The 28000-nt window shown below is 39.4% G+C and overlaps 5 protein-coding genes across 12 annotated transcripts; 3 read left to right on the top strand and 2 right to left on the bottom strand.

Moving 5' to 3' along the window:
- Positions 1-776: 776 nt before the first annotated feature.
- On the bottom strand, positions 777-3922 carry ccdc137 (coiled-coil domain containing 137). 2 transcript variants are annotated; one of them, XM_085784132.1, is made up of 6 exons: positions 3745-3922; positions 3370-3515; positions 3077-3287; positions 2440-2522; positions 1696-1775; positions 777-1609 (listed from the first exon to the last, which is right to left on the bottom strand). In XM_085784132.1, the coding sequence occupies exons 1-6, from the start codon at positions 3813-3815 to the stop codon at positions 1418-1420; spliced, it is 783 nt and encodes a 260-aa protein (XP_085640258.1). In that variant the 5' UTR covers positions 3816-3922; the 3' UTR covers positions 777-1417. The 2 variants fall into 2 exon arrangements, with proteins under 2 accessions (XP_085640258.1, XP_085640257.1); XM_085784131.1 differs by having other exon boundaries at positions 782-1606; positions 1684-1775.
- A 2808-nt stretch (positions 3923-6730) lies between these two features.
- On the top strand, positions 6731-7651 carry LOC146982870 (retinal cone rhodopsin-sensitive cGMP 3',5'-cyclic phosphodiesterase subunit gamma-like). The gene is made up of 3 exons (XM_085785403.1): positions 6731-6934; positions 7028-7068; positions 7169-7651. The coding sequence occupies exons 1-3, from the start codon at positions 6780-6782 to the stop codon at positions 7243-7245; spliced, it is 273 nt and encodes a 90-aa protein (XP_085641529.1). The 5' UTR covers positions 6731-6779; the 3' UTR covers positions 7246-7651.
- A 501-nt stretch (positions 7652-8152) lies between these two features.
- On the bottom strand, positions 8153-12256 carry tspan10 (tetraspanin 10). Its single transcript, XM_085785402.1, has 4 exons — positions 12222-12256; positions 9410-9656; positions 8724-9319; positions 8153-8623 (listed from the first exon to the last, which is right to left on the bottom strand). The coding sequence occupies exons 2-4, from the start codon at positions 9497-9499 to the stop codon at positions 8317-8319; spliced, it is 993 nt and encodes a 330-aa protein (XP_085641528.1). The 5' UTR covers positions 9500-9656; positions 12222-12256; the 3' UTR covers positions 8153-8316.
- A 2139-nt stretch (positions 12257-14395) lies between these two features.
- Positions 14396-16671, top strand: LOC146982868 (uncharacterized). 6 transcript variants are annotated; one of them, XM_085784125.1, is made up of 4 exons: positions 14396-14535; positions 14838-14940; positions 15083-15212; positions 16054-16671. In XM_085784125.1, exons 2-4 carry the CDS (start codon positions 14847-14849, stop codon positions 16343-16345), a joined length of 516 nt encoding a protein of 171 aa, XP_085640251.1. In that variant the 5' UTR covers positions 14396-14535; positions 14838-14846; the 3' UTR covers positions 16346-16671. The 6 variants fall into 6 exon arrangements, with proteins under 6 accessions (XP_085640251.1, XP_085640252.1, XP_085640254.1 ...); XM_085784126.1 differs by having other exon boundaries at positions 14397-14535; positions 15086-15212; XM_085784128.1 differs by having other exon boundaries at positions 14430-14535; positions 14847-14940; positions 15086-15212.
- Positions 16672-19628: 2957 nt separating this feature from the next.
- Positions 19629-27744, top strand: LOC146982867 (immunoglobulin lambda-1 light chain-like). 2 transcript variants are annotated; one of them, XM_085784123.1, is made up of 4 exons: positions 19629-19759; positions 19845-20163; positions 26421-26461; positions 27234-27744. In XM_085784123.1, the coding sequence occupies exons 1-4, from the start codon at positions 19720-19722 to the stop codon at positions 27557-27559; spliced, it is 726 nt and encodes a 241-aa protein (XP_085640249.1). In that variant the 5' UTR covers positions 19629-19719; the 3' UTR covers positions 27560-27744. The 2 variants fall into 2 exon arrangements, with proteins under 2 accessions (XP_085640249.1, XP_085640248.1); XM_085784122.1 differs by lacking the exons at positions 19629-19759; positions 19845-20163 and adding exons at positions 24892-25046; positions 25132-25457 and having other exon boundaries at positions 26428-26461.
- Positions 27745-28000: the final 256 nt, after the last annotated feature.

Below are 28000 nucleotides of genomic sequence, written 5' to 3'. Positions count from 1 at the left end.
CTGTAACGCTAGCTTTTTGATCACAGATGCTTTGAAAGACCAACTTGTCAAACAACACATCTGAATTTGTACAGTTTGTCCTGTGTGCCAATATTTAAACAAAGGCCTTGTTCATGAGGGTAAACCTTTTAAGGATTAGAAATGTAAATAGCTGTGCCAGGCTCTAATAAGTATTCCCCATTTAAAAAGCCTGATGTGATTTATTTACTCCAGGACTCAGGCTCTCAGAGAGGTACAGTGGGGAAACAGGGTGTAACCTGTTTTTGCATTTACTGTTGTTGCTGAGGTTCAGAGTTAATCCTTGACCCTGGAAACTGCAGAAAAAGCAAGACACATTTAAAAATAAAAGTAATTCTAAATCTTAATTTATTTGTGTTGCACCTTTCAACAACAAGGTAATTTAAAGTCTTCTGTGAAAGCAAGGGGAGTATGATCTTTAAGAATGACTGTGATATGACTGAAAGCTCCAGAACAACTACTAAATGGACCTGGTACTAAGACTGTTTTCTGAGCAGCTGTTTTAAATGTCAGGATTGAACTGTGAACCTCAGGTTTTTAAAGCCAATAATATTTGTTTTTTTAAATAATAATGAGAATATGTCAAATTCAATTTGCTGATGAAGATCATGTGATATGACCAAAAGCTATTAAATAGACAAGATGATGAGATTGGTTTTCTTTGTTGTTTTTTTTAATTTACTTTATATACAAAATGCTCTCAATTACACCATTTGAATGCATGCTGACATAGTAAAACACTATATAAACTAGTCATGAAATATAAAATATGCCACAGTGTTTTTTTTATGTTTAAAACAAATAATTCTGTCCAGATTTTTCTGTGAGCCATCTGTTCAACCTGTATGAAATCAGCTCTCTACAGGAGGACTGCCATCTAGTGGACATATAGAAACCAACCAGAGGTTTCTTTTTGCCCTGAGATAATTTGATGAGATTATTTCAATGGCATCAGAAACCATGCCACGGTAATTATCTAAAGATGGGAAATTAAAACAGTAAATGCAATTGAACATTTGTAAGGATGAGGATTCAACAAATCACCTGACTGTACGTAATACATAGTAGTCAGTTGCACTCATCATTATGATGTCCAGTGCAATTTTGAAATGACCCTGTGATCACAAACGTGGCAGATGAGTGTAGTTTAACTTACCTCATACTGTGGATCTGTGACTGCAAATGTTGCATCTTTCCCTGACAGTTGGCTACACAGTGGCAGACTCCCCCACAGGCAAATCAGATCCAGAGTTATGCAACATACCGTATATGCAATTTGCTGATGGTTATTTTATGATCTGTCTCAGTTTCTGAACATCAAGTGTTCGATCACTGTGGTTGTTCACACTGTGACTGCAGTTGGGGAATTATAATTCTTTGAGTTGAGCGACAGGAGACGTCACTGAGGCATCTTGAGTTTTTCCAGACCGGCAGCCCTGGCCTCCTGCTGCTGCTGCTTCTGTTTCTTCAGATGACGGTAGGCCTGCACTGCTCGCTCCCTCTCCTCCTCCATGATTCTCTGTCTGGCCATGGAGGGCTTGGCTGTGGAGGCCACTGTGTGGCCCAGCAGAGAGTTGAGAAGCAGGTCCTTCTGGATGATGGAGGCAGAGGAGAACAACAGTGAAGCACTTATTCAAAGATGACTGAGATAACAGGATAAACCACGAGAGTTGTTACCTGAGTTTTGGCCTGAGCTTTCCTGGGTTTGATGTTCAAAGATGGCGGGGCCATTGAAACTTCTCCAAAAGGAACATGATCTACGAAACAAAAATATATTCTTTATACAAGCTTTTACATCTTGTTCAGTTTTCAGTTCAGTTTTTCTATGTACATTCATTTACTTACTACACTTAGGAGTCATACAACAAGTTGGAAACGTGATATATTATATCATTACAAATGATTAGTACTCATAAAAGGTGTGGATGAAGGTGTGATGAATTGTTTTGCAGATAAATGCAGATTCATACATCCATCAAACACAGAAATCACATATAAAACACACAATCATTTGTTTGTTTGTGTCTAGCTGACAAATCAAGTCAAATATTCCCTTAAGTCTATTTTTCTTTCCATGAACAGCAACAGGCAACAACAGGACCATACCTACTATATAGGATCCCTAAGTGTATCTGCCTGCTGTTTATCAGAGCATTTAAAAGGGAGGAGAGCTGAAGAAAACCGTAGTTTTGGGGGATAATCATTTGTGGGTTCCTTTACTCTACACATAGAGGACAGACCCTGATATCCCCATACATTTTTAGGACACAGCAGCAGAGATGAACCGCACCTTCTGTTGGTCTTAAACATGTCTTAACCTTATCCAGTCACTACATGTCTGTGTCTAAACAAATCATAGAGAAAAGATGTAGTCTCTTGTCACATCCTTTGTTTGTGAATAACATGCATTGCTTACATTACCTATGAACATCTCTTTTTCCATCCTGGCCTCTTGTTTGGTCAACTTTTTCTGCTGTAGCCTCTGTAATCTCATGTTATCATGCCTGCAGTAAGACAGCGAGAGAAAAAAAGAAAAGAAAAAAATTAGAAGAAATTAGACATTTATAATCCAGGACAGTTGAAATCTATGATTTACTGTTACTGCTGAGGTTTAAATGCAGGTTGGGTTTTACCATTTCATGTGCAAATGTGTGTAAAGACATAACTGATTTTGAAATCAACTAAGTTATTATAATAGCTTGATAATAATCAATAATGTAGCAACTCTCCTATGAGTATCCACTGCCTGTAAGTTATTTTTGAACCCCTAGGATATTTAATCGTAGATACCATCAACTGATTATCAAAAAAGTTTAATATTTTATAATTTCACATCCACATTTTTAAGATTAATGGTGCAATTATCTTTCTTGCATTTTAATCTCTAATCAGAGAGGACACATTGCTGCAGGGTGTACAACCAGAATGTAGGCTATCTTTATATTGTCTCTCTTCATTGTCCCTTGTGCAGTGTGGTGGCATTTCACTGGCTCAGCTGTACACACCTGTCATGGCACAAACACACAAATGATTTCAAGCCACAGTGTACGGTACTCACTCCTTCTTCTTCTCGGTCTTGCCAACCGTCTCTATATTCAGCTCTGGCTTTCTGTCTACTTGGTTCTTGGTGAGAAAGAGGACATGGTTGGCCGCCCTCTCCATGCGCTGCAGGTATGCCTTCTCACTTTCTTTCTTCCCCCTCTTGAAACGTGGCACAGGTATGTCTCCATCCTGAGAACCCTTCTCTGGCTTTCTTTTACGTTTGAGTCCTAAAATATAGAAAACAAACGTTTTATTACCTGTAGGGACAAATTCATGAATTAAAAGTACAAATATTTTTTTTGTCCTCACCCTCTTTTTGCTTTTTGGATCTCAGAGGTTTTGATTGCATCCTCTCCTTGCTTTTCATGATCTCTCGGAGTCTGAAGGGGATGTGTTTGAGGTGGTCCTCTGGTTTGGCTTTCTTGGATTTGTCATCTCGTTTGAGCTTCTTATCACTGAAATGAAGACGCATTGCGGTGCATAATGTATGTAGAGGGACAAAATGAAATAAACATTAGCATTTCAAAGCAGTGTACTGTAGCTCAAGTTGACTACCTCTCTTAAATACAAGAGTGGGTTCAACAATTTGACTCTAGCTCGCAACTAACTTACAGAGCTAATAGCGGCTAGCTGCTGTGGCTAACTAGCAGCGTTTCCTTCCAAACATTAGCCTGCGTATCTTACCTTAGATGTTTAGCGGTCTTGCCCGCTTGTTGTCCGGACTGGTCGGGTTTATTCTTCTTATTCTTCCCCATGTTATCGTCCTTTATTTCAACCAACACATAGCAAAACAGTCGCGCGTGTAAAGCAGCGTGTGTAGCCTTTAACCTCTGAACCTCAACCTCACGCGTCACGGAATGAGGAAGTGAAGAGGCCTCACTCCGACACTTTTTTCAATCACTGTGAACAGGCAACTTAAATATTGTTGAGAACCTAATATCGATGCTCTTGCACGTTGTTCCTTTTGCATACTGGTTTAAGATCAAGTTTGAAGTGTCCTACATAAACCTTTTGTAGTTAAAGTAAGTACATAAGGGACAGTTGCCTCTTCTTTGGAAGTTGGCCTACATTTAGATCAGAGTGATACACAAAGCAAGCGATCTTTGTACATAGGCTCAAGTTACTGCTGGTAACACTATTATCCACCGCTTGATGGCAGTATTTCACAGCATTATCCAGATGTGTGCTGTTATGGATTGTCAGAAAACATACCTTGGTTGTGCTTTTATTTATGGTTTGCATTCTAATTTAGACAGTCTGTTGCTAAATAAATTACAATAAATGAGGATTGTTCTGTTTTGTTACGTAGTTTTTGGGGTGTAGTTTATAGCCTATAGTTCCTCCACCGCAAACAGACCAAAGCTTGAACAAAGATGAGAAGAGACTCATATTTGGAATACAAAACTGGGGTCTAAATTTTTATTTTGCACACGATAATACCTTAAATGGCATGGTGGAGGGTGTATACATTTAATGAAACTAATAATATTGATTATTATTATTTATACTTACTGATGCATTACAAAGTTCAGCAATTTAAAATGGTAGCTCACCAAAGTCAAATAAATATATATTATTCCCAGAAGAATGCTTCGAATTAGTTTGTAGTATAAAGTTCAAAACTTGTACGTAATAAATGCACATTAATAAATGAGTTGCATTCCACCACATCACTGTAACCGTTCAGTGTGATGGACAATTTTTACATGTGACAAACTTGACAGTTTTTAGATAAGTATGGGCACCACATTGTGCTGTAACTCATTCAGTTCATGTGGCATTAAGTTTGTCATTCATGTTTCTAGCAGCATGAGCACTCCTGAGTGTACTTTTTTGGTGTGATTGTTGTTGTTATATGATTGTGTAGATTATCTTCTTAAACTTGTGTCTTTAAGAGAGACCACAACAAGAGTGTGTGTCCCTACATGTGTCCCGTGTGAGTGCATGTGCATGAACAGTAGATTACAGAGAGAAGCTGGAGAAGCCCATCAGGTGAATGAACGAGGTGTGTGTTTATGTGTATGGACGGTGGGAGGGGATTACCACAGACATGTGAGGCTCAATCTGAGAGACTGCTGATGAAAGGAGAACGCCACCTCCGCTCATTCAAGTAGGTTCTCGAATTATGTTGCATAAGATTGCAGATTGTGGGGAGATGCCGAGGATCATGGGAAATATAGCCTATGTTTCTGGAAGGTTGTGGAAATATGCAAATTATACCCTGCTGGACCCCCGCCTGCACACATCCTCATTGTCTGTATTTGTCATGTTGCTTAAGCCTCAATTGCCTGTCAGCCAATCTCTAATTGCTTCTATGTGAAAGAACCTGGACTAGTGTGTACAAGTGACGAGGCCCTGTGGTTTATTGGAAGGTAGCGTCATAATCTTCTCAGTCTCTGAGGGGTATAAGAGAGCTTCACTGAACACAACTGTCATGTAACAGAAGCCTGGATTGCTACAACACTATCGCTGACATACACAGCTATGAGGTGAGTATTTGCTGGAACTTAGATGGTGTTTTTAATATTCATGCCATGTAAAGCAATTTATCTCACACTGTTCTTTTTGGGGTTTTTTCCATTCTTTAAAAAATGAAATTTTCTATTTCAGCCTTTTAATAACAGTGGTATTGTGAGGAAATTTTAAATTTGGAAGTTTTTTGGAAGTTAGAAATTTGCCAGTTTATTAGGTGAGAAATGTAATTGTATTAACATTAACAAGTACTAATCCAATGCTCTGCCATTGATTCTACTTTTATGATCCTCTGATGGGTTAGGGTTAGGGTATTTGTATGTTGACTTTGTCATTGGTGTTTTAATAAATCTGTTTTGGACTTAATTGAAGTTTAAATTAATATAACAGCATTATATTCAATAATGTGGTCATCCAAAATCTATTGATAAAACTTGATAAAAAAAAAAGTGTTCCAGTACGATTCTACCATTCAATTAAATTTACATTTCTGACACTGTTAAAAAAAAAACAAGACGAAAAAACAAACAATAAACTGTACAGTAGAGCCGTAAAGAGTGTTTTATGGCAAAGCTACAGCCTTGAATTTGAACCACATAAATTTGTCATTGAGTATCTTTTGGAAGCTTTATATAAATGTAGGCTAATCAAATTTTTCACAACAAATTATTTACTAAATTATATCTGCTTTGAATGTTTCTATAATTACATTTCTTGTTATTCAATAGGCCTATCACCTACCTTTTTATTGTGTCAGGATCCAATGTGTTTTATCATGTCCTTTGTCTTTCTGTATCACGTGAAGTACATTGAGTCACGCCTGCGTATAAAATGTGCTAAATAAATTACTTACTTACTTAGTACTTACTATCAGTTGTGGTTCCCCCACTGTGTACAATTTGTCCTATAAATAATGTTGCAGACAAATTGATTGTGTAATCTATGAGCTATTCAGTCAGAGTGAGACCACAAGCAGATTCAGCATGTTCTCACAATAATCTGATTATGTAGACGCTGTGTAGCTTAGAAGCCATGTGGAGGGTTATTTAGTAATGTGAGTGTGGGATTACAGGGGCCTTCATTCTCTCTGCATGTCTTCAGATATAAAGTTAGTCAGAGGCTACTTTTTCGTCTCATTTTATATCAAAATAAAATCTATAGTGGAAGTGTATATTGATCATTAGTCTTGAATAAAGTGTGATTAAATTTGAACATTGCTGTTCCACTGTAGTTCAAAAAAGAGAAATATGAACTTGGACGTGGCCAAACCTGAAGCAAAGACTGGCACCAAGGCTCCCACCAGAGCCACCGGACCCGGGTCCCCACGCAAGGGCCAGGCCAAGTTCAAACAGAGAAACACCCGCCAGTTCAAGAGCAAGCCCCCTAAGAGGGGCGTCATTGGGTAGGCCACTTACTTACATTTTGTGTAAGATTTAAACTAAACCACAGGTCCCCCTTGATAATAACATGTGATTTGTTTTTTTTTCTCCCTCAGCTTCGGAGAGGAGATTCCAGGAATGGAAGGTCTCGGCACTGGTAAGGAAAAATAGCAGAATAAGTTCATTACAACTGCACACAAATCACACAACATTTCCTTTACAGTATGTCATTAACTACATCTAGTTTCTTTTTTTAGACATCACAGTAATCTGCCCATGGGAAGCCTACAGCCATCTAGAGCTACATGAACTGGCTCAATATGGAATCATCTGAGTCTCCTCGACCTCGCTGTCCGATTCTTTTTATATTCATCAAAGGGAACCAACAATGTGGCAAATTTAGAAACTGGAACCTCAACCACCAACTCTCCAACAATCAGGATTGTCGGTATTGGTTTTGTTTGAGTGGTAAACCACACACTTGTATATTGTGGATGCTCTTTGCCTGAGTTGTTTTTATATATTACATTTATTTTCATATGACTCTCAAGCTGCCATTTTAACATGCATGCCCCACTGATGCTAAATGTGTTTTACATCATTGAGGTTGGAGCTGTAACTGGAGGCTTGGTTACTGGCATTAAAGACAAAGTGTCTGCACAACTGTCAGCATCATATTTATTATGTACAATTGAAACTCAGAATAAAGCTTGGATTTTTTTTACAACCTCAAAGATTTCCTTGTTCTTTCCCACTCTGACTTGTGAGGTGTTACTCATGCACAATTGCACAATTTCCATAAAAATGCTTTATGTTTTTTTTTTTTTGTTTTTTTAGAAAAGTAGCATGTGAATTACAAAATAATCATAACTGTGCATTAGGCCAATTAAACCACCGCCAATTCCCACAACACAAGAGTTGTATTTTGCCAATAATTCAACTAATTGTTTGGTTGGACGTAGATGTCAATAGAATGAATAAATAAATGTCAGTAGAATAAATAGAAAGCTGCAACCAGTAGCTGTTAGCTTATGGCATTAAGCGTTAAGGTTGGAAACAGGTTAAAAACATTTGCTTTCAAGTTGCTAATTATCATTTTGAAATTCATAATTTTGGAAATCACATCAGATTTTGTTCAGGTAAAAAGGTACAGAAAATGTTGCCCAGTGGCAGTGACAGTGAACAGTACAACAAAGTTATAAGAGGTATAAGGCACATACTGTACTGCCTCGCCTGCAAATCTAACTGGTCTTGTTATGCTTTGAAGCTTTAAATGTTTCCTCCTTTTGCAAAACAGGTACAGAAATCTGAGTTTTTGACAATTAGCAGTTTGGTTGTGTGAAAACAAGACCAGAATCAAAAGTAGTCCATTCATTAGATATCAATGTGCATTCATCGTCCGATTTCATAAATAAACTTTATGCCATTGGATGCTTTCCAGCAGTCTTGTAGTGACGAACAGGGTCAGAATCTGGATCCCCACTGCAACGATGCAAACCGTCCCTATCAGGCCTTCATGCTGCTCCACCCAGCGGGAGATTCCTCCCAGACAACCGCCCAGGAAGATCACACTCTGAGCGGTGAACTCGTCGAGCTGTTGTGCCCCTAACCCACACTGGGAGTTCCACACTGTGCCGTTCTCCAAAGGGTCCACGCAGCACGTCGCTGGGACACCACAGGCCAGCACTCCTGGGGCTGAGCAGTTATAATATCTGAGGAAAGTGAGAGAAAACATAGAGCTCAGGACATTCCCACATCATGACCAATAGGTCTTTTATATAAATGTATCCGAGTTGGTCACACTGTACTCACATGTTGACCTCCCAGTCACGGTAGTTATCTGCCCCACAGCACTGAAGGTTTGACTGAATCTCGTCTGTGATGAACCTCAGATCCACATCGTCCTGGTAACGCACCATTGCCGTTAACATCCCCGACCGCAGGTAGGCTCCAATCTGGTCTTGTACGCTGTAGGCCAGAATGGCGGTCAACACCTGGGCCGTGATGAGCATCAGCACCGCGGCGGAGAACAGCTTCAACAAGCAGCAGTTCTCTCTTATTGCGCCCACGCAGCCCGACAGGCAGAGCATAGTCAAGAGCAAGCCCATAGTCACAAGTATCAGCATCGGGTCAGTGCCGATGCTGCTGATCTTCTCCTGAGCAAATGACTCTTTGCTGATGAGACCCCACATCCCCAGACCGAGGACCACCAGGCCCAGAACTGTGAACACCAGATTGCATAGGAACAGGAAATACTTTAGGAAATAGTCCATGAGAGAATAACTGTGGTGGGGCTGAAACCTTGTGAAAACAGAGGTCTCGTAGTCCTGTCCATTGTTTGACTCTGGTTGGTGAAATTCAGTGGTGACCTGGACAAGCTCCTGAGCTTCCTCTTTTGCAGAGCCTGCCTTTGGACACATAGGAATGCAACTAAATACCATAGATTTATTGGAGAGGTAGATTGTAATCAAATCACAAGTTCAAAAGAAACCCCTTACCTTTGGTATGAGTGGACTGGCCTCATTCTGCACACCGTCCCCTTTTAACCATGGCAAAGGAATCTTTTTTATCCCCAAGTATCTCTTCATGTTGTCGGCTCACTGGGAGACGAACCTCTCCCTGTGCTTTTAGCTGGTCTGAGTGACCGAAGCTAAAGTGTAGCACAGGGGGAACATTGGCTACAGTACGAACAGAGGAGCATGTGAGCAGAGGTGGAATAACCATGCAGTGTTCAGCCCCAGGCTCCTGAGAGATGTGGGATTTCTTCATCATGTGAGAGTCACAGTGAGGGGATTAGACGGTTATCACAGCATGAATGAGACCCACCCACGCGCACACATAGGCCTACACACAGTGGCAGATACAGATGGGACACAGACAAACAAGACAATCGATGTTAAGTTTACTCACATTAACCACAAACATGTCATAGTTTTCAACTGTTATGTCATCTTTTAACTGGGTATGCAAAGTAACAAGTAGGATAGTTGCTTATAGAAAATGGTGCGTTTCGTCCTACTAGCTAAAAGCACTGCTGACACCAAAAGATGAAAATTAAATTAAGACGGGAAAAACAACTTGTAATTTGATATAGGTTCAAAAATAAAAACTTAGTGACACCAATCCACGTAAAACTGTTCTTGATATTATAAAAACTGGAATCTGAGGACTTTAGCACATGGTTGAATCAGCTACAAACTCAGCTAATCTCATGTTTGGGCCTCAGTTTCCTGACATTTACTGCAGTTGTTTCCAACCAGGCAGTCAAGGCCTCCACAGGGAGCGTGCAAAAAATATTAATGTTTGTTTTCCTTCATGCAAATTAGTTGACATTTCACCTCGTCATGGCTCAACTAAGGAAAGAAAAACAACTCTCGTTGGCCCCAGTGATGATCAACATGTGCCGGCGGTCGGCAGCTTTTAGACCCTCATTTCACATAATCTGTATTTAATTGATGATTGAATGATTTAAAATTCTTTTGATCACACCTATCCACTAGTTTTCATCACATCTCGCCAGATCACAAACATGATCTTGGTTTTCTCTGGCTAGGTGCTAATTAGGATCAGCCCTACTCCAATTGTGATGTATCTGAAGCAGCCAAAACTGTTTGGCTAAGCACTATGGACTAACTGTAGTTATTTACAAGCTTCACTGAAAACAGAAGTTTCATTGTCAGTTTCATTCATTTTCTTTTTTTACCAATTAACATTCCATGTTAATAGCTCTTCCTAATCTTTCCAATGTTTCCAGGGACTGTATACTAACAGACATTGCATTACTTTACTTAAAAAGGTCAAAGTTCAGTTTTATAAATCAGGTCCAATATCAGGAAAATACATTCCTAATTGTTATCATGTGAGCCATTTAATGTCAGTTTGTGGTTAAAGCTGTTTGGCTAAAAAAGACATGACTGGTCACCTGGCCCTGCTATGATGGGATGGAATAAATCTTGCCTGTTGGAATATAAGAGGATCAATCAAAGTGTAAAATTTCCACCAACTATCTCAACAGATTTAAGAAAGCCCAGGCAGCTCTGGTGCACTGCCAGAGGAAATGAGCCCTGTAAAAGAGCAGACAAACTTCCTGTGCATGAAATATTACATACAGTATGTGTCCGAATGAAGGCTTAGGATGATGCACACAATGCATGAATATGTCATAATGACTGAAGTACATGCACAGAAACCTAGAGTGATATAACACATGGTGCAAATCTGTTTGGTGCTTCCAAGCTGCAGCTTTGATAAACAGCACCTTCCTTTTATGAGTGAGAGGCTGTGATCCAGGCCTGTTAATGATGCATTTTACAGGCTCCTTTTTGGCTGTCGCTGCTTTAGCAGAAACAAAAATTGCTGCATGACGGCTCCTCAAAATGTTGTTATTTTCCCACTATTCTGAATTCTGCCTCTGAACTTTTTTTCCACGTGGAACCACAACACTAAAAAATCTTTGCAGAATATGCCAAGCAGGTCTTCACATGAGAAAGCAGCAGTTATTGAGGCATTTGATTTTTATATATTTACTGTACCACCACTACCAATGTTATGTTTGTATTTGTAAAAAAAAAACTAGAAAAAAACTACACAAATACTGAATTGTACAAACTGATACAAAAGCACTTATCCTGGAAAAAACATTATGCTGACATGGAATTGAATGCAGTATTGCAGTACCTCACGGTGACCATTGGAGAGCAGCAATGAATTAAAATATACATACATGAAACCTTTCAAAATAAGACAGAAGCACTGGCAGTGTCTCTTTTATCCACAAAATGTGTAAGTACAGGTGGAAGGTGGTAATTAGTAATAATCCAGTTAGTGTTTGGTACAGCTGAAGGTTGTGTTAAATCCAGTTTGGCTCAAACAGAAATAACTAAATGTAGCATACTGTACCTTATTTTTTTCTACATTACATCATACTTATTGACTTCATTATGATGACATGCACTACAATTTTTAATGTAGAACATTAAACTAACTCCAAATGACTTATCCCACCATCTTGCTCAGTTAGGCAATAACAAGCGACTACATCATCCTCTTGGTCATCTGTCCCCCTTTACAAGCCTTTACAGTCACATGATTCCTTTGAAACACAAGAATCCTCAAGGTGCACCTTCTGTTTGGCAACAATCTTTGGCCATGAGAGTTGATATATTCCATCTTAACTGTCCTCTAAATATCGCTCTGATAAACTCATTATGACGAGATGTGAGTCAATAACAAGCAGCAAGTGAGAGAGCACATGTGATAGCGAGTTAAAAAACAGTAAAGAAACAGACAGAGGAGGCCTGGCTATCTCACCCTCTGGCTCTGCTGGTCCGCTGCTGTCATTCTTTCCTCTGCCTGCGCTGGCCTGAGCTGCAGAGAGCTGGAAGGAAGTCGACTGTCTTCTGCTGCAGACAGAGCCTGGTGTTGGACTCCAGATGGGACTCGAGAGGCCTATGAAGCCGGGCATCGGTCCTGCCATGAATCTGTTTCCATATCAATGTGTATTAACAGGAAAAACAAATTCTAATTTATTGCATCGATCGTTGACCTCTCAGATATGTCTGTGATGTTACAGCTGCCTGTTTGATACTGGAGCTAATGTTTGTGGTGTCCTGGAGATGGATGTTCACCTGCATTCATACCTCTACTTGCATTTCTACAGTGTTTCCATTGCTATTTTATAGTACATTTTACATACATGATGTGACCATGCGTGAAATATAATGCATTAAACTCCAATAACTACATAATATATAGAGTTTATATTTAAAAAAAGAAAAATAATAGTAATAGAGAAACCTTTATCTTGATATTTTCCTTTAATTTTCCTATGAAACCTCTGTAAAAATAAACTGGATGCAAAACTTTTGCTTCTACTGTGAGGTATTATTATTTCATATTATTATTTCTAAATAAAATTTCAGAATACTCATTCCTCTGCTGCCTGTAAAACACAAACCTTCTGTCAGAGCTCAGCTGCACGTTTCCACTGATGTAGTGGAAAATAACACTCTGGGCAAACAATGAACTCCAGTCTGCTTGGATCAAAAGACAAACAACCACCATTATAGCTTTATGATCAAATGTCAGTTGTGAGCTAATAAATAATTTATTTGAAGATTTTAAATGTTGATATAATAAGAATTGCTCGATGACAGAATCTGAGAGTGAGATTTTTTTATTTTTTTATATCACACTTTTCCCCATTTCCAGATGTGTTTGAGGTGGTGGGAATTTAAAGTGCGTTTAGCTGCCATTTCTTGAGCAGAATCCAACATCTCATGTAGTGTTGTCAACACTGAAGATGTATGGAGCAGATACCACCGTGTTCATCCTACCTACAGCATGCATTAGGCTCTGTTGTCTCTGTGGGCTCTAAGTTGGTGCAGATGGCAGGGACGGTTGCCCAGCCAGATTCCTTTTCAGCAGTGATGGGTTGGTCTGCTGTCATATATCAATGTGAATCTGCACACATCAGCACAGGATGCTGCACACTCTTTCAAATGGAATTAAAGGAGTTCAGATCTGGAGCAGATCAGTGCTGGAATTTCTCGCAAGGAAAGGTATTTCATTTCAGAGCTGACAAGGAAAATCACTCCTTTTGCCCAGTATTTACTAATCTAATGATGGAAAATGTACTTAAGTGACATATATTTTTCTTCTTCTCTTGGGTCCTGCTGGAACTATATGCGCATGCAGATAGTGAAGAAACCTTTAATTGCTGTGAAGTTTCAGAAAACGTGTTTATAATAAAATATCTGAATATGAAAAACAGTGAATCAGTGTCTGATCAACTTTATTACTAATCAATTGAAATGACTGACACCAAAGGGTCCTGCTGTATATTATGCCTGTGCAGATTATAAAGACATTCTTCTTTTAAGAGAGGCTTTGGAAACTGTGCTTATTTCCATATAAAATATTTACATTCATGTGAATTAGACAGTGTCTGATCAATTTTATTACTTATCAATTGAAATGATTGACACCAAACAATCTGTGCAGTCTTTTTTTTTGTTTTTTTTAAAAAATGTTTAACTCCATTAAATGTGGCCCTTCAGGTTTTGATCTTCCCTGACAGCTTCTGGCTGGGTTTGTCATAGCCCAGATGCAGAGCAGATTGTATTACAGTAGGCAGTAAGAATGTTATGCTGGAACCACACTGCTACATCAAACACCTCCTCTGGATTTAAAGCCTATAGGCGTCTAGTCGCCCTACACCACACACAGCAGCTAAAAGACATGTGGCGGATAGCTGGAGAATAGATAGGGAGATCATCAGAACTTCCCATTCAGCCTCTGTGGGGTTATCAGTATCACAGGCTGCAAGACACATCTGAGAAAGGAATGAGATGGAAAGTGTGTTTGTATTTGGGGAATTTTGCCTTCAGCACCATACTGTGTGTTTGTCTGTGTGGCAGTGCACTTGTAGAGTGCATCACAGCGCCTGCATCACTGAAGTGGGAGGGAGCAGGTGGGGGGAATGGCTCTGGGAGCTGAGGGAGGGAGTTATAAGAGAGTGCTGCCCAGGTCATGGTTTCTCAGTGCGACACTGTTGAAGGATCGGACCTCTGAGTTTGCTCTGCTGCTCGACCAGGAAAAACACCTGGCACTACTTCACAGAAAGGTATCGTAAAATCCTCTGACTAACACTGATTAGCACTGTCTACTCTGGTAAATGAAGATAGAGTGTGAAAAATATTTTCTCCAATACATATCCATCAGTCTTGCTTTATAAAATGATCTTTTAAATGCTCTTATTGGAGGGACAACATCTTGGATACCTATTGTCTTTGATCAAAATAAATGTTTTTGAGCATCCAGCAAAATCGATTAGACTTTGATAGAATTTTATTGAAACATTTCTGGGATTTCTTTGCCTCCGGTGCATTCATTTATCAGTCTTATACTTCTGTTTTTGTGGTTGAGGGGAGGAAGATGAAGATGGAGGGGGCTCTGGTCCTTCTCTGCATGATCTCAACGTGTGGAGCTCAGAAATGGAAACAGGAAACTTCCCGCTGGGATCCTAAAGGTCAGGGAAGTTGTGTCGTCACTCTCCACAATCTGTCAACAATGAATTTTTCCTTACAAAAGCAGGTCACAACCTTCCAGTCAAGGTTGTGTGTAGAATGAACACCAGCCCACACAGCCTCACTATAAGTTTCTGTCTTCAGCAGAACACACCGACGGAAAGACTTGCTCCAACCTGACTCAAGTGTTGGACAACTGGAAATATGCTATTCTAACACAAGTGAAAGATCTGCTGATCAATGACCACGCCTCTGTCCTTCCTGAATACAACAGGTGGGTTACACTTACACGCATCCACACCAGGATATGATATAACTGGACCGACTCTGTTCTGCAGTGATGATTCATGAACAAGCCAGAACAACAACCAAAAAAACTAAGTCCAAATGTTGCGCAAGAGATGTGCAAGAATAGCAAGACACGCTGACGTCAGTGAAGATTTCATCGTTCCTTACAGTTGTATGAAATTAAGAATTATGTAACTCGCTTTACTCTGCTCGTGATTGTGGACCTGTCAGAACCACTAATGTGATCCATGATTACCATACACGGTTCAATACGAGGCTGACTCTGCTTTGTAAATTACCTCACTGCAGATACAGCGCCAAAAGAAAATTGGAAGTGTTTCAGTCTCATGTTCTGATGAATACAGTGTTTCTGCCAGACATTGCTTGAAGTCATCAGGCCTTTCCTCTGGAGATTAAGCTCTGGAGCATGATACCAGCAACAGCCAGGAGAACATGAACAGCCCAGAATAACAGTTTCAGGTGGACAGCAGACAGCTCAGTGTTACTAAACTTGGGCCCCAAAAAAAACAATCAATTTATTTATACTTGAGCCTTTTTTTAATCAACTAACATTATTTATGTCTGTTGTCCCGATGTTTGCTGCAGATGATGATGCTGTTTCTGCTCAACACAGTGCTGTGGCTTTCATGTTCACGTTGCCAATTTCAACTTGGTTCTCCTCTCACTTGTGCTTAGCAAATAAACAATGTTCCTGTTTCAAATGAGCTTGCGGAGCATTGCAGTGCCAAAGATCCCTGATTGGTCACTCAGATACTGAAAACATTTGTTCTTTTCTTCTTTCCCAAATGGCTCATGCACGTGTCCAGGATCCAACCTCTGTCAGATGCTCTGGGAGATCTCTACAAGCAGTTTAATGCTCTAAAAGACGAGCTGGGGGGTCTCACTGCAAAGTTTGACAGAATGGAGGCCTTTGTGGACGACCTGAAGGAGGGAAGATCTGCTCTGCCTCGACGGCCCTTGCAGAGGTTTCCCCCCAATGTTGGTCTGAGGTCTCCACTGCGAGCGCAGATGAGAGCTCCCGAGAGGGCGATTATCACAAGGCCAGCCCTGGTCAGAGCGAGGAGGAGGGGGCCGCAGAGACCTCAGACCTCCTCTTAGAAGTGCTGATGTGTTAAAGACGAATGTTTATATATTTTAGAAGAAGATGAGTATCTATTATTTTATTGATGAGTGTGATGTGAGGAGATGATCACATGAATAAGACTGACTTAGTGATGCATGGTGTAGAAATCGCCTAAATTTGTACTTTTCTTTTTCTCTGCAAAGTCACTTTTAGCCACAAGGTGGCAGCATTTATCAAATGATTTTGACTGTCCTGCTGCTCTATGTGTAAATGCTGAATATAACGTACATAATGAATGAAAATGTATCTCAGATTTGTGATATAACAGTTGGAATATAATACAGTTTTCTTTTCACACTAATTAACACTGTATGTTCTTTATTCTTTTGTGTTTTTTATTAGTTTGAAGTGACTAAAAATAGATTCATGCACTCACTAAGCATATGAATACAATACAGTTATATCTAAAGTTTTTTTTTTCATTCATCGTCATAATGATCTTCATAATGAGGTGATGAAATGAAAGTCAGTGGTTTTACAACCTTCAATATTAACAATGAAACAATAAAGATGCAAAACGTTTTGCATTGTACACATACCTATAGTACTGTAACAGACACAAATAAGACATTTACTTAAAGGCTTGCTCACTGATGTGCACATACTGTATCAGGTTCCTCTGTGTTGCTAATGATGGCTTTGGTTTCCAAAATTCACATTAAATCATCAGTAAAATTTAGAGTCATTTAAATGCCAACATCAAAAAAGAATGAAACAGCAGGGCCCAGACTTCTGTAATCCCTATACATCTACATTAGAAATTAACTTCATATGATCATATTAATTCACTTAAGCCAACCAAACACTGTATGTTTCTTTTCATAGTTTCAGATGAATGTTCATGCTGTCAAACCGCTGTCCTCAGTCAGTGAAGCATCACCTCTCTCCTCCCTCTCTTCCGTTCCGTCCCAGGATGCACCTGCAGGCCTCCTGTCCTTATTTATAGCTTTATGTAAATGTGACCAGAAGTGCCACTTGTATCAGTTATTTTGTTGTTAGTCATAGACAAACAACATGACAACCCATGTAGATTTAAGCTCAGCTCCTCCTCCTGTCAGTCACTCTCAGTTTCAGTCTTGTATTAAATTGCTCCTCCAGCTCCTCCTCTCCTCATCCTCCAAACCCTCTCATCTGTCAGCAGTGAGCTCACTTTCCAAGCTACAAGGCCGTTCTCAGCTCACACTGACAACATGCTGGGGACCCTCTGCACTCTCATCACTGCTCTAACATGTAAGGAGGCTGACTTACTGCAGCTCTCAGCTCATGTTGGATTCATCAGTCTGTGTGTTTCTCTTGACTCTGTGTCATCTTGTTGTTTCCAGGTGTGAGTGGTGTGACGGTGGTGACACAGAAGCCTCCTGTTGTGACGCTGAGGACAGGAGAGACAGTCACCATGGACTGTAACCTGGGCTCTGTTACTGACTATCCAGCAATCTGGTATAAACAGATTCCAGGAGGAGTTCCTCAGTATGTACTGAGATTTCGTCATAGTTGGAGCTCTGTATATTATGGCTCTGGTTTCTCCTCTCCCAAGTTCACATCTAATCATCAGTCAACAACAGATTATCGTTTGATCATCAACAATGTGGAGGAGGGAGACTCAGCAGTTTATTACTGTCACACATGGGACAGCTCTGCTCAGCAGCACGTATCACAGTGATTTACACTGTGACAAAAACCTCCTCACTAAACACTTCTGCTTTTTGAGACTCTGACACATGTTGACCCAAACAATCAAGGTGATCTTTTCTATAAGTCTAAATTATAAGCAGTAAATTAATCTTTTTCATAATTCTTAATAATTCATATTTTTCACATTTATCCTTTTTACAGGTGTTATAATACATCTATACACTTTGTTATGTGTGTGTGCAAACAGTACAAAAACACAGCATATCATATTTTGACTGTGAGTGAAATCATCGGGGGAATGTTTTCTATAAATCTGAATTATGAACCAACCATGAACATACAATAATAGTTTTTCATGATTGTTAATATTTTAATTTTCTTATGTGGTAGAATAGTCTACTTTGCTACACATATATACAAAAAGCATCAACAAAGTATTTTACGTATTGTTTTCAATCAATGTGAATCAGAATAAACTGGACCCATTTCCAACATCCTAACTTCATTTTAGTTGTAGAGATCTTATTTCAGTCTTGTAGGAGAGACTTCATACTTTGTCAGTGAATCAGCTTTTTTATGTGAAAATGAAGAGAGGAAAAGTGAGACATGATATGAAGTGGACTCTGGTGAGCTGGACCTGGAGACTGGAGGTGAATGGGATGGAGGAGGGTGACAGTGATATGATCTGAAAGGGCAGCTGACAGCAGATGAAGAGATCCAATTGGCTGTTTGAAATAGTGGTCGAATCTGATTGGTTACTGAACACATCTGAAATCAAGTGGTTGCAAATGGTGGAGTGACAGAGAGAAAGAGAGAGCTGTGAATGAATGAGACATAGAGAAAATCTCCCTTCTTTGATCTCATATTTAGCTTCATTTGTTTTTATCACAGGCCTTGGACATGATTCACAACAACTTAACATTGAACTGCCATTTCAATCAGGATAGACCATTTACGACGAGAGAGCCCGGTTTGAAGATGAAGATGAAATTACATTTATTGTGAACAAAATCATTTTGGCGCTTAGACCATAGGGTGTAGACCAGCTGAGTAAACTGATCTGGGGATGAGAAGCTTGCATCTGAAGAAGTTATATCCCCCCCGGGCCTAGACACTGGTGGTGGTAGGGAAGCTTGAAGTCGCCTGATGAGGGAACTTCTCGGTCCAGATCCAGATTAAGGCAGTCTGTATCTTAATGGAGGTGGTGCAGGGGTGGAGGTGGGCTGAGAGTTTGCTAAAATGGCTGGATGACAGGAGAGAGAGAGAGAACTTTTAAATTTGACGCTAATGACTGATTGGTGGAAGAGAAAGAGGATGGCAGACTGTGATTGGTTGAATTATGAGAATAAGGGTGGAGCGAGAGGATAGCGGGAAAACAGGGAAAGGGCTTTGAGGCGTGCTTAAAGAGATAGTCTTCCTGTCTGAACTTTCGCTAAGCTTCATGTGAGTTCACAATATTCACTTTTATGCAAACATAATTAAATCTCTCCAAACAGCATGTGAGCTGTTTGAGAACATCAGAGGTCATGAAGTTTCTGATTAATTTAAAGAAGACAGTGCTGAGTAGAAGCTCCTCCTCCTCCTCCTCCTCCTCCTCCTCCTCCTCCTCTTCTCTCCTCAGTGTCTTTATAAGCTTCAGCCTCTCTCCTCCTCACACTCCAACCCTGCTCACCTCTCAGCTGGACAGTGAGGGACGTTTACACCACACACTGACAACATGCTGGGGACCCTCTGCACTCTCATCACTGCTCTAACATGTAAGATATTCTTCTCCTTCCTTTCATCCTCCACATGTTCACACAGAAACCTTTCACTCATGTCTTTCTCTGTGTGTGTTGACAGGTGTTGATGCAGTGATAGTGTTGACCCAGACGCCTGCTGTCCACACAGTTTCTACAGGACAAGAGGTTGTTCTCAACTGCAACATTCAGAGAGATGATGGATATTATGTCCGTTGGTATAAACAGGTTCCTGGTGAAGCTCCTCAGTACATTCTGAGATTTTACCACTCTCATAGTTCACCAAGCTTTGGATCAGGATTCTCCTCAGACAGATTCAACTCTAAATCCTCATCAAACATAGATTATCAGTTCATCATAAAGAGAGCAGAGGCAGGAGACTCTGCGGTCTATCACTGTCACACATGGGACAACTCTACTACTCAAGAGCACGTATCACAGTGATTTACACTGTGACAAAAACCTCCTCACTAAACACTTCTGCTTTTTAAGTCTCTCATTCATTTTTACAGAAAATGAATCCATCAACAACTTCACTCTCTACTTTATTTAACTTTAAAAATGTCTGTCTTTGATCTGTTCCCATCGGACTCATTTTTTATCACAAATTTCTTATTCCTGTCGTCTTCATGTTCTGTTCACAACTTTTTACCTTACAGCCAAGAATTACCCCAGGTCTCAGATGAAGCTTCCACTTAAAGCAGAAGTAGGCGGAATATTTGTGTTAATATAAGTCTTAAATAGTTATATCTTCCGACAGCAATCACTTATATAGAGTGTTTGGTCTGAATCACGGGTCTGTCAGTCACTCTGCTCTGCTGTAAGCCGAGGAGAAAACTTTCCTTGTATCCTACAACCTTTATCCAATGAGGAGAGAGAACGACATAAAGGGGCGGTCCTCTCCGTGTGTGCAGCCAAGGGATACGTGTGAATGTGGTGACGTAGGGACGAGGGCGGGGGCTGCTAACTCCATCGGCTGACAGGAAGTTAGCCAAAACGACCTGCTTTACGTAATGTTATATATAGAAGAAAGACAGTTTTCATCATTCATTCATTTCAATAAAAACTCTGAGTTTAAAATTAAGTGTTTGTATTTATTTTTGTTAATGCACTTAATATAAAACTTAATACAAAATCAAAATGTGGTGAAGTTGACCAGATTTTGATTTTCCTTTAATTTTCGTGCAGGAAAATTACAGATCCTACTTTATTCTTACTTGATGAGAATCCTAATTTATAGATATATTCACTAATTCAGTATACTAAAATAAAATAAAATGAAAATAAAGAGAGATAGAGAAGTTTATATATTTTTTATCCTTTTCAGTTGTTTGCAGTCAGATTAAATAAGCAAGTGAAACTGAGATTTCATCCTCCATCAGTGAAGCATCACCTCTCTACTCCTCCCCCTCTTCCTTCCCAGGATGCACCTGCAGGCCTCCTCTCCTGACTCATAGCTTCATGTAGATGAAGAGGTCAAGTGTCAGGACTCTGTGAAATAAGAGGAAACTGTCCCTGACTGGAAACACACCCATGTTTTAATGACTGTGAATTGTGTTTTTCAGTGAAGAATGGAAGATTTTATTTTCTGAAATTAATGATTGTTATAGATTGAAGACAATGTTGAATTTAGATTTTGTCAAAGATTTGTAGATAAATGAGGAAATAAATTAAAATGATTCAAATGTTTCATGTTCACTCACTATAGCAAAGGAATTCAAAACATTTCCCTCCAAAAAGTGACAAAACATGACAACCCATGTAGATTTAAGCTCAGCTCCTCCTCCTGTCAGTCACTCTCAGTTTCAGTCTTGTATTAAATTGCTCCTCCAGCTCCTCCTCTCCTCATCCTCCAAACCCTCTCATCTGTCAGCAGTGAGCTCACTTTCCAAGCTACAAGGCCGTTCTCAGCTCACACTGACAACATGCTGGGGACCCTCTGCACTCTCATCACTGCTCTAACATGTAAGGAGGCTGACTTACTGCAGCTCTCAGCTCATGTTGGATTCATCAGTCTGTGTGTTTCTCTTGACTCTGTGTCATCTTGTTGTTTCCAGGTGTGAGTGGTGTGACGGTGGTGACACAGAAGCCTCCTGTTGTGACGCTGAGGACAGGAGAGACAGTCACCATGGACTGTAACCTGGGCTCTGGTAGTGACAGTGCTCGCTGGTATAAACAGATTCCAGGAGGAGTTCCTCAGTATGTACTGAGATTTTTTCATGGCTGGAGCTCTGTACGTTATGGCTCTGGTTTCTCCTCTCCCAAGTTCACATCTAATCACCAGTCAACAACAGATTATCGTTTGATCATCAACAATGTGGAGGAGGGAGACTCAGCAGTTTATTACTGTCACACATGGGACAACTCTGTTAATGAGCACGTATCACAGTGATTTACACTGTGACAAAAACCTCCTCACTAAACACTTCTGCTTTTTGAGACTCTGACACATGTTGACTAAGTTTGAAGTCATGAACCTAAGTTTTCTCTAGTCTCACTGCACACACAAATAAATGTTGCATTTTTTCTTGAAAATGTTATTCATTATTTTTAATGAATTCTCACTGAAGCAAAAACAAACATTTTATTAGCACTACAGGAGAGAGGACCTGCACCAACTACACATCTATTGTAGAATCAAACAGTGAAACATGTATCAAAAACAGTTCATACAAAGATACTTAATTTGTCTATTATTTAACAGTTAATCTAATTTGGAATGAAATGTAATTTAACAACATACTAAGGGCTCCATACATGTGTTTGTCAGCAATATTATATCCTTGAATAATGCACATGTCTCATCAATCTATCTTGTGTAAAACGTTGGGTTCATAAAAAAAATGTTTTGGAAACTTAAACTGAACCAATAGTGAAGATAACTAACAATCAGGAATTTTGACTCATAGTTTATTCATGATTGCAACATGTAGCGCTTTTAAAAACAAATAATACATAATAAATAAATAATAATAAAAAATATATTGTCTGTTACAAACCTTGTGTTGCATCAGAATAAAGGACATGTTTTTGCACAATTTTCTAATAATTTTCATGTGAAAAACTGTTTGATATAAAATTCAGTGGTTTTCAAATCTGTACTATATATTCCCATAATCCTCTATGGAAAAAATAGCATGAATATGTAGACATATTGACAAAGCCAGTGGAAGAGGAGAGAGAAAAATGTATCATAGAAATTCTGATTTTATTGGAGGTGACAGAGATTTTAAGCTCAGCTCCTCCTCCTGTCAGTCACTCTCAGTTTCAGTCTTGTATTAAATTGCTCCTCCAGCTCCTCCTCTCCTCATCCTCCAAACCCTCTCATCTGTCAGCAGTGAGCTCACTTTCCAAGCTACAAGGCCGTTCTCAGCTCACACTGACAACATGCTGGGGACCCTCTGCACTCTCATCACTGCTCTAACATGTAAGGAGGCTGACTTACTGCAGCTCTCAGCTCATGTTGGATTCATCAGTCTGTGTGTTTCTCTTGACTCTGTGTCATCTTGTTGTTTCCAGGTGTGAGTGGTGTGACGGTGGTGACACAGAAGCCTCCTGTTGTGACGCTGAGGACAGGAGAGACAGTCACCATGGACTGTAACCTGGGCTCTGTTACTGACTATGGTGCTTTGTGGTATAAACAGATTCCAGGAGGAGTTCCTCAGCATGTTCTGAGATTCCGTCACAGTTGGAGCTCTGTACTTTATGGCTCTGGCTTTTCCTCTCCCAAGTTCACATCTAATCATCAGTCAACATCAGATTATCGTTTGATCATCAACAATGTGGAGGAGGGAGACTCAGCAGTTTATTACTGTCACACATGGGACACTTCTGTAAGTGAGCATGTATCACAGTGATTTACACTGTGACAAAAACCTCCCCACTAAACTTCTGCTTTTTGAACCTCCAACACATTTTTCTATATTCAATTCATTCAATATTCTCTGTAAGTCTGGCACATTAATATTTGTCAATATACTGATATATAGTTTTACCGGTTTCCCTCATGAACCCTGACATATGTCATGTGAGCTGTTATGTGTGTTTTAGCCAACCACTTTAACAACAAACAGCAACACAAACTCAGAGCACTAAAAAGTTTTGCTCTGACTATAACGTTATAGCATGTTTTATCTCTGTTTAGGGATAGGCTACTTTGAAATAGTGCCAATAACACTAAATAATTGTTACCTCTTAATTACAGCTTAATAATACCATTTAGAGAAGTTCAAAAGAAACTTGTGTGCGAGTTAGAAGTTGAATATGGAGAATGCTTGTTAAAAGCTATTTTGTATTTTGTATTTGTGTAGTCTTATCTGTCATAATCAAGAGATTACAGTTTACAGTATGGGGCACGTTTGTGTTGCATACAGTACTCGCGGTGCCACCGAGATGAGAGCTGTGACACCGGGTCAGAGGCTCTGATCATGCTGGTTTGGTTTTCAGCCGCAGTGTGGAAGGAGCCTCCACTCTCCCTGTAACAAGTTACAAGTCATGTATCATCACAGTTAGTCTGAAGCTGTTTAATGAAGGTAAAAATTAAACATAAAGTAAATATCCCACATTTCAGCTCCTCTGAGCTTCTCTGATCAGAGCCGCATCCCATATATGTGTTATACTTAGCAACAGTCTGGCAACCGACTGCTGGAATTATTTTTCTGTTGTTGCAAGTCCCATCTTGATCAATAGATGGTGGTACTGTAGGCTAATCTGCTCATTCTCCATATTCAACCTTTAAATACTTACACATTATAGAAAGTCAGGTGTGAGTTGCAATGAAGGTCTAACCAAATCTTCCCTTTTGCAGTTAAACCATGAGACAACCAACCAACACCACTAACTTTCTTCATTGATCATAATTCCACAGTCTGTCCTGTCAGTTGTTGAGAATATTATATTATACAGTAATATGATATTATATTTTCATTGCTGAGTGATTATTCACAAATACAATAATCATACAGTAACCCATGAAAATGCATTTCAATGCATTGACATCTAGTCACAGACACGTAAAAAGATTATAATAGCTATATGATAATATAGTTCATGCACTGTTAAAATGATACTTGAACTGTTACGTACATATTTGATAGAATGAAAATTGGATGAAAGCTCCTCCTCTTCCTCCTCCTCCTCCTCCTCCTCCTCCTCCTCTTCTCTCCTCAGTGTCTTTATAAGCTTCAGTCTCTCTCCTCCTCACACTCCAACCCTGCTCACCTCTCAGCTGGACAGTGAGGGACGTTTACACCACACACTGACAACATGCTGGGGACCCTCTGCACTCTCATCACTGCTCTAACATGTAAGATATTCTTCTCCTTCCTTTCATCCTCCACATGTTCACACACAAACCTTTCACTCATGTCTTTCTCTGTGTGTGTTGACAGGTGTTGATGCAGCGAAGGTGTTGACCCAGACGCCTGCTGTCCACACAGTTTCTACAGGACAAGAGGTTGTTCTCAACTGCAACATTCAGAGAGATCATGGCAATTATGTCTATTGGTATAAACAGGTTCCTGGTGAAGCTCCTCAGTACATTCTGAGTTTTTACCACTCTCATAGTTCACCGAGCTTTGGATCAGGATTCTCCTCAGACAGATTCAACTCTAAATCTTCATCAAACATAAATTATCAGTTCATCATAAAGAGAGCAGAGGCAGGAGACTCTGCTGTCTATCACTGTCAAACATGGGACAGCTCTGCTAATGAGCACGTACCACAGTGATTTACACTGTGACAAAAACCTCCTCACTAAACACTTCTGCTTTTTAAGTCTCTCATTCATTTTTACAGAAAATGAATCCATCAACAACTTCACTCTCGACTTTATTTAACATTAAAAATGTCTGTCTTTGTCTGTTTTTATTGGACTCATTTATTTTTTACACAAATTTCTTATTCCTGTCGTCTTCATGTTCACTACTTTTTACCTTTCAGCCAAAAATGACCCCATGTCTCATGAAGCTTCCACTTAATGTTATAGAAGAAAAACTGTTTGAGAAATAAAAGCAACAACTCTCACTCTATAATGTTCAACAAGTAACTGTGTTTTCATACTTAACAATATAAAAAAAACTCCCTAATTCATTCAATTTACACCACTCACTATTTTCTTCAACACTTCAGGACTTGATTCAGGTCCTGACCTCCATGGCTGGATTAACCTGTCTGGGGCCTTAAATTTTACCACTGCACCCTGTTGCCTCCAAGTTCCCATCATGCACAGTGCATACTGTATCTAAAACTCAACCAAAGTAATGCATTTTTGTGTCAAATTTACATTTGAATTATTTCCTGTTATGCTGCTTTTATTGTGGGAAAATCTAAGAGAAGGTGTTGAAATACATGATGTACAAAAAAAAAAAGCATCTTCTACCACGGCTGCAGTTGATAATGATAAGTGAATGATGTTCTTTTGGAGGAGAACACGTTCACCATCATGAATCTGAATTCAACCATGATATCAGATATTTCAGCATTTCCACGATAAGAAACTGAAGCAACAGAAGATTCAGAGTGAAATCTTCAAGAGCAGCAGTGTTTTGTCAGATGAACAGACTGATGAAGGGAATGAGAAGTTGACAGTGAAAGTTGGTCTCAACAGGATGTTTCAGTTCCACTCCCCTCATTAGTGAGAGTCAGGAGGTTTTTGTACAGCCATGTGTACAAACTGAATCACTGTGGTATTCGGACAAGGCACCAAGCTGATTGTGACAGGTAAGAACTTTTACACTCATCATTAAACAAGACACATTTTAGCTTTTTGACTCAAACTGATGGAAAATAAGAAATGTACATGTGAGTTTTTGTTCGAAAGACTTTAAACTTACTTATGAATGTTTTTACTTTTAACTTTGCAACCAGACTGTGACTTTGGACGGCAAAAATCTGCAAATAATCACAATATTTCAAATATTTTCTATAAATGATTCAAAGTTTGTTGATGGTTGAGTAAGATGGACACCATTACAACACCAGGCTCATTATTTTCACAATTGTAAGCAAGTCATATATTGACAAAAACTCAAGTAATATAAATCGTCAATCTTAAATAATATTGTGTGAAATTTTAAATGTCCAATGATAAGTGATGATTTTAAATGTACCTGAGTTTTATTTTGTCATGTGAAAATGAAATACTTTGTTTGAAAGAGTCATAAAAAGGAAAAGTGACTGATAAACTAATTTATCACAGTCTGAAATAATTTCAATTTTCAATTAATGTTTTTCATGTTTTTGAAAGAGAAAGATAGACTTTATTTAATTTATTCCCGGTATAGAAATGCTCCTCTATGAAAATCTTGATGTTAATTGTTGAAATGAAAAGACATTTTCAAAATCGCTATCTGTTTTCTGTGCTACTGTATATGTTTAATTCTTCAGACTGACTCTTATATTGTTAAAGTAGCTAATTAATGATTCTGTTACTTTGATGCTTTGAATCATCTGATTGGTCCTCATGTTATGAATGTGCTCCATGTATTTTCAGGCTCCAGCCTCCCTCCTCCTGTCCTGACAGTCTTCCCTCCGTCCAGTGCTGAGCTCCAGTCCAACAAAGCCTCTGTGGTCTGTCTGTCCACTCAGTCTGGGCCTTTTGCAGATGTGAGCTGGTTGGTTGGTGGGAGTCCAGTGAGCAGTGGGATCTCTACCAGCACCGCTGTTCAAAAACCAGACCAGACTTTCCAAATCAGCAGCTATCTGTCCATCCAGACGTCAGACTGGAACAACAATCAGCGTTACACATGTAAAGTGTCTTTGGGCTCCCAGACTTCAGAGAAGAGCATCACCAAGTCAGACTGTCTCACTGAAGAATAGTAGAGGAGCAGAATGAGCGTTTACAATCTGCTGCTTTACTCTTTGTGCTGTTTGCTCATTACAAGGTTTCCATGTTAGAAAAGCTGTGTCTGCATGCTTGTAATAAATGTAGTGACAGTTAGGTGGAGGTGTTGTATCAGCTTTGCTTCTGCTGCATTTTTCATCATTCATTCATTTCAATAAAAACTCTGAGATCAAAATACAATGTTTGTATTTATTTTTGTCAATACACTTAATTTTGTATTACGTTTTGTAGTATTATGTGGTGAAGTTGACCAGATTTTTTATTTTCCTATACTTTTCTTGCAGGGAAATTACAGATCCTACTTTATTCTTGATGAGAATCTTAATTTGTAGATATTCACTAATTCAGTCTTTTAAAAAAAATAAGGAGAGAGAGAGAGAGAGAGAGAGAGAGAGAGAGAGAGAGAGAGAGAGAGA

The sequence above is a fragment of the Trachurus japonicus genome, chromosome 8 (assembly GCF_045865225.1).
Source record: "Trachurus japonicus isolate A0001 chromosome 8, Traja_1.0".
Taxonomy (NCBI): Eukaryota; Metazoa; Chordata; class Actinopteri; order Carangiformes; family Carangidae; genus Trachurus; species Trachurus japonicus.
Note: the sequence above shows the minus strand (reverse complement) of the source record. Positions and strands in the feature narration are given on the sequence as shown.

Bases quoted from the DNA above. Each gene is read 5' to 3' on its own strand.
- ccdc137 (XM_085784131.1), bottom strand. From the start codon at position 3,815: ATGGGGAAGAATAAGAAGAATAAACCCGACCAGTCCGGACAACAAGCG. The intron at 3,516-3,744 runs GTAAGATACGCA...TCTTCATTTCAG, and splicing joins AAGACCGCTAAACATCTAAG to TGATAAGAAGCTCAAACGAG. The intron at 2,523-3,076 runs GTGAGTACCGTA...GTCTTACTGCAG, and splicing joins AAGACCGAGAAGAAGAAGGA to GCATGATAACATGAGATTAC.
- LOC146982870 (XM_085785403.1), top strand. From the start codon at position 6,780: ATGAACTTGGACGTGGCCAAACCTGAAGCAAAGACTGGCACCAAGGCT. The intron at 6,935-7,027 runs GTAGGCCACTTA...TTTCTCCCTCAG, and splicing joins CCTAAGAGGGGCGTCATTGG to CTTCGGAGAGGAGATTCCAG. The intron at 7,069-7,168 runs GTAAGGAAAAAT...TTCTTTTTTTAG, and splicing joins AATGGAAGGTCTCGGCACTG to ACATCACAGTAATCTGCCCA.
- tspan10 (XM_085785402.1), bottom strand. From the start codon at position 9,499: ATGAAGAGATACTTGGGGATAAAAAAGATTCCTTTGCCATGGTTAAAA. The intron at 9,320-9,409 runs GTAAGGGGTTTC...ATGTGTCCAAAG, and splicing joins CCAGTCCACTCATACCAAAG to GCAGGCTCTGCAAAAGAGGA. The intron at 8,624-8,723 runs GTGAGTACAGTG...CACTTTCCTCAG, and splicing joins CGTGACTGGGAGGTCAACAT to ATATTATAACTGCTCAGCCC.
- LOC146982868 (XM_085784125.1), top strand. From the start codon at position 14,847: ATGAAGATGGAGGGGGCTCTGGTCCTTCTCTGCATGATCTCAACGTGT. The intron at 14,941-15,082 runs GTCAGGGAAGTT...TTCTGTCTTCAG, and splicing joins TTCCCGCTGGGATCCTAAAG to CAGAACACACCGACGGAAAG. The intron at 15,213-16,053 runs GTGGGTTACACT...GCACGTGTCCAG, and splicing joins GTCCTTCCTGAATACAACAG to GATCCAACCTCTGTCAGATG.
- LOC146982867 (XM_085784123.1), top strand. From the start codon at position 19,720: ATGCTGGGGACCCTCTGCACTCTCATCACTGCTCTAACAT. The intron at 19,760-19,844 runs GTAAGATATTCT...GTGTGTTGACAG, and splicing joins TCTCATCACTGCTCTAACAT to GTGTTGATGCAGTGATAGTG. The intron at 26,462-27,233 runs GTAAGAACTTTT...ATGTATTTTCAG, and splicing joins CACCAAGCTGATTGTGACAG to GCTCCAGCCTCCCTCCTCCT.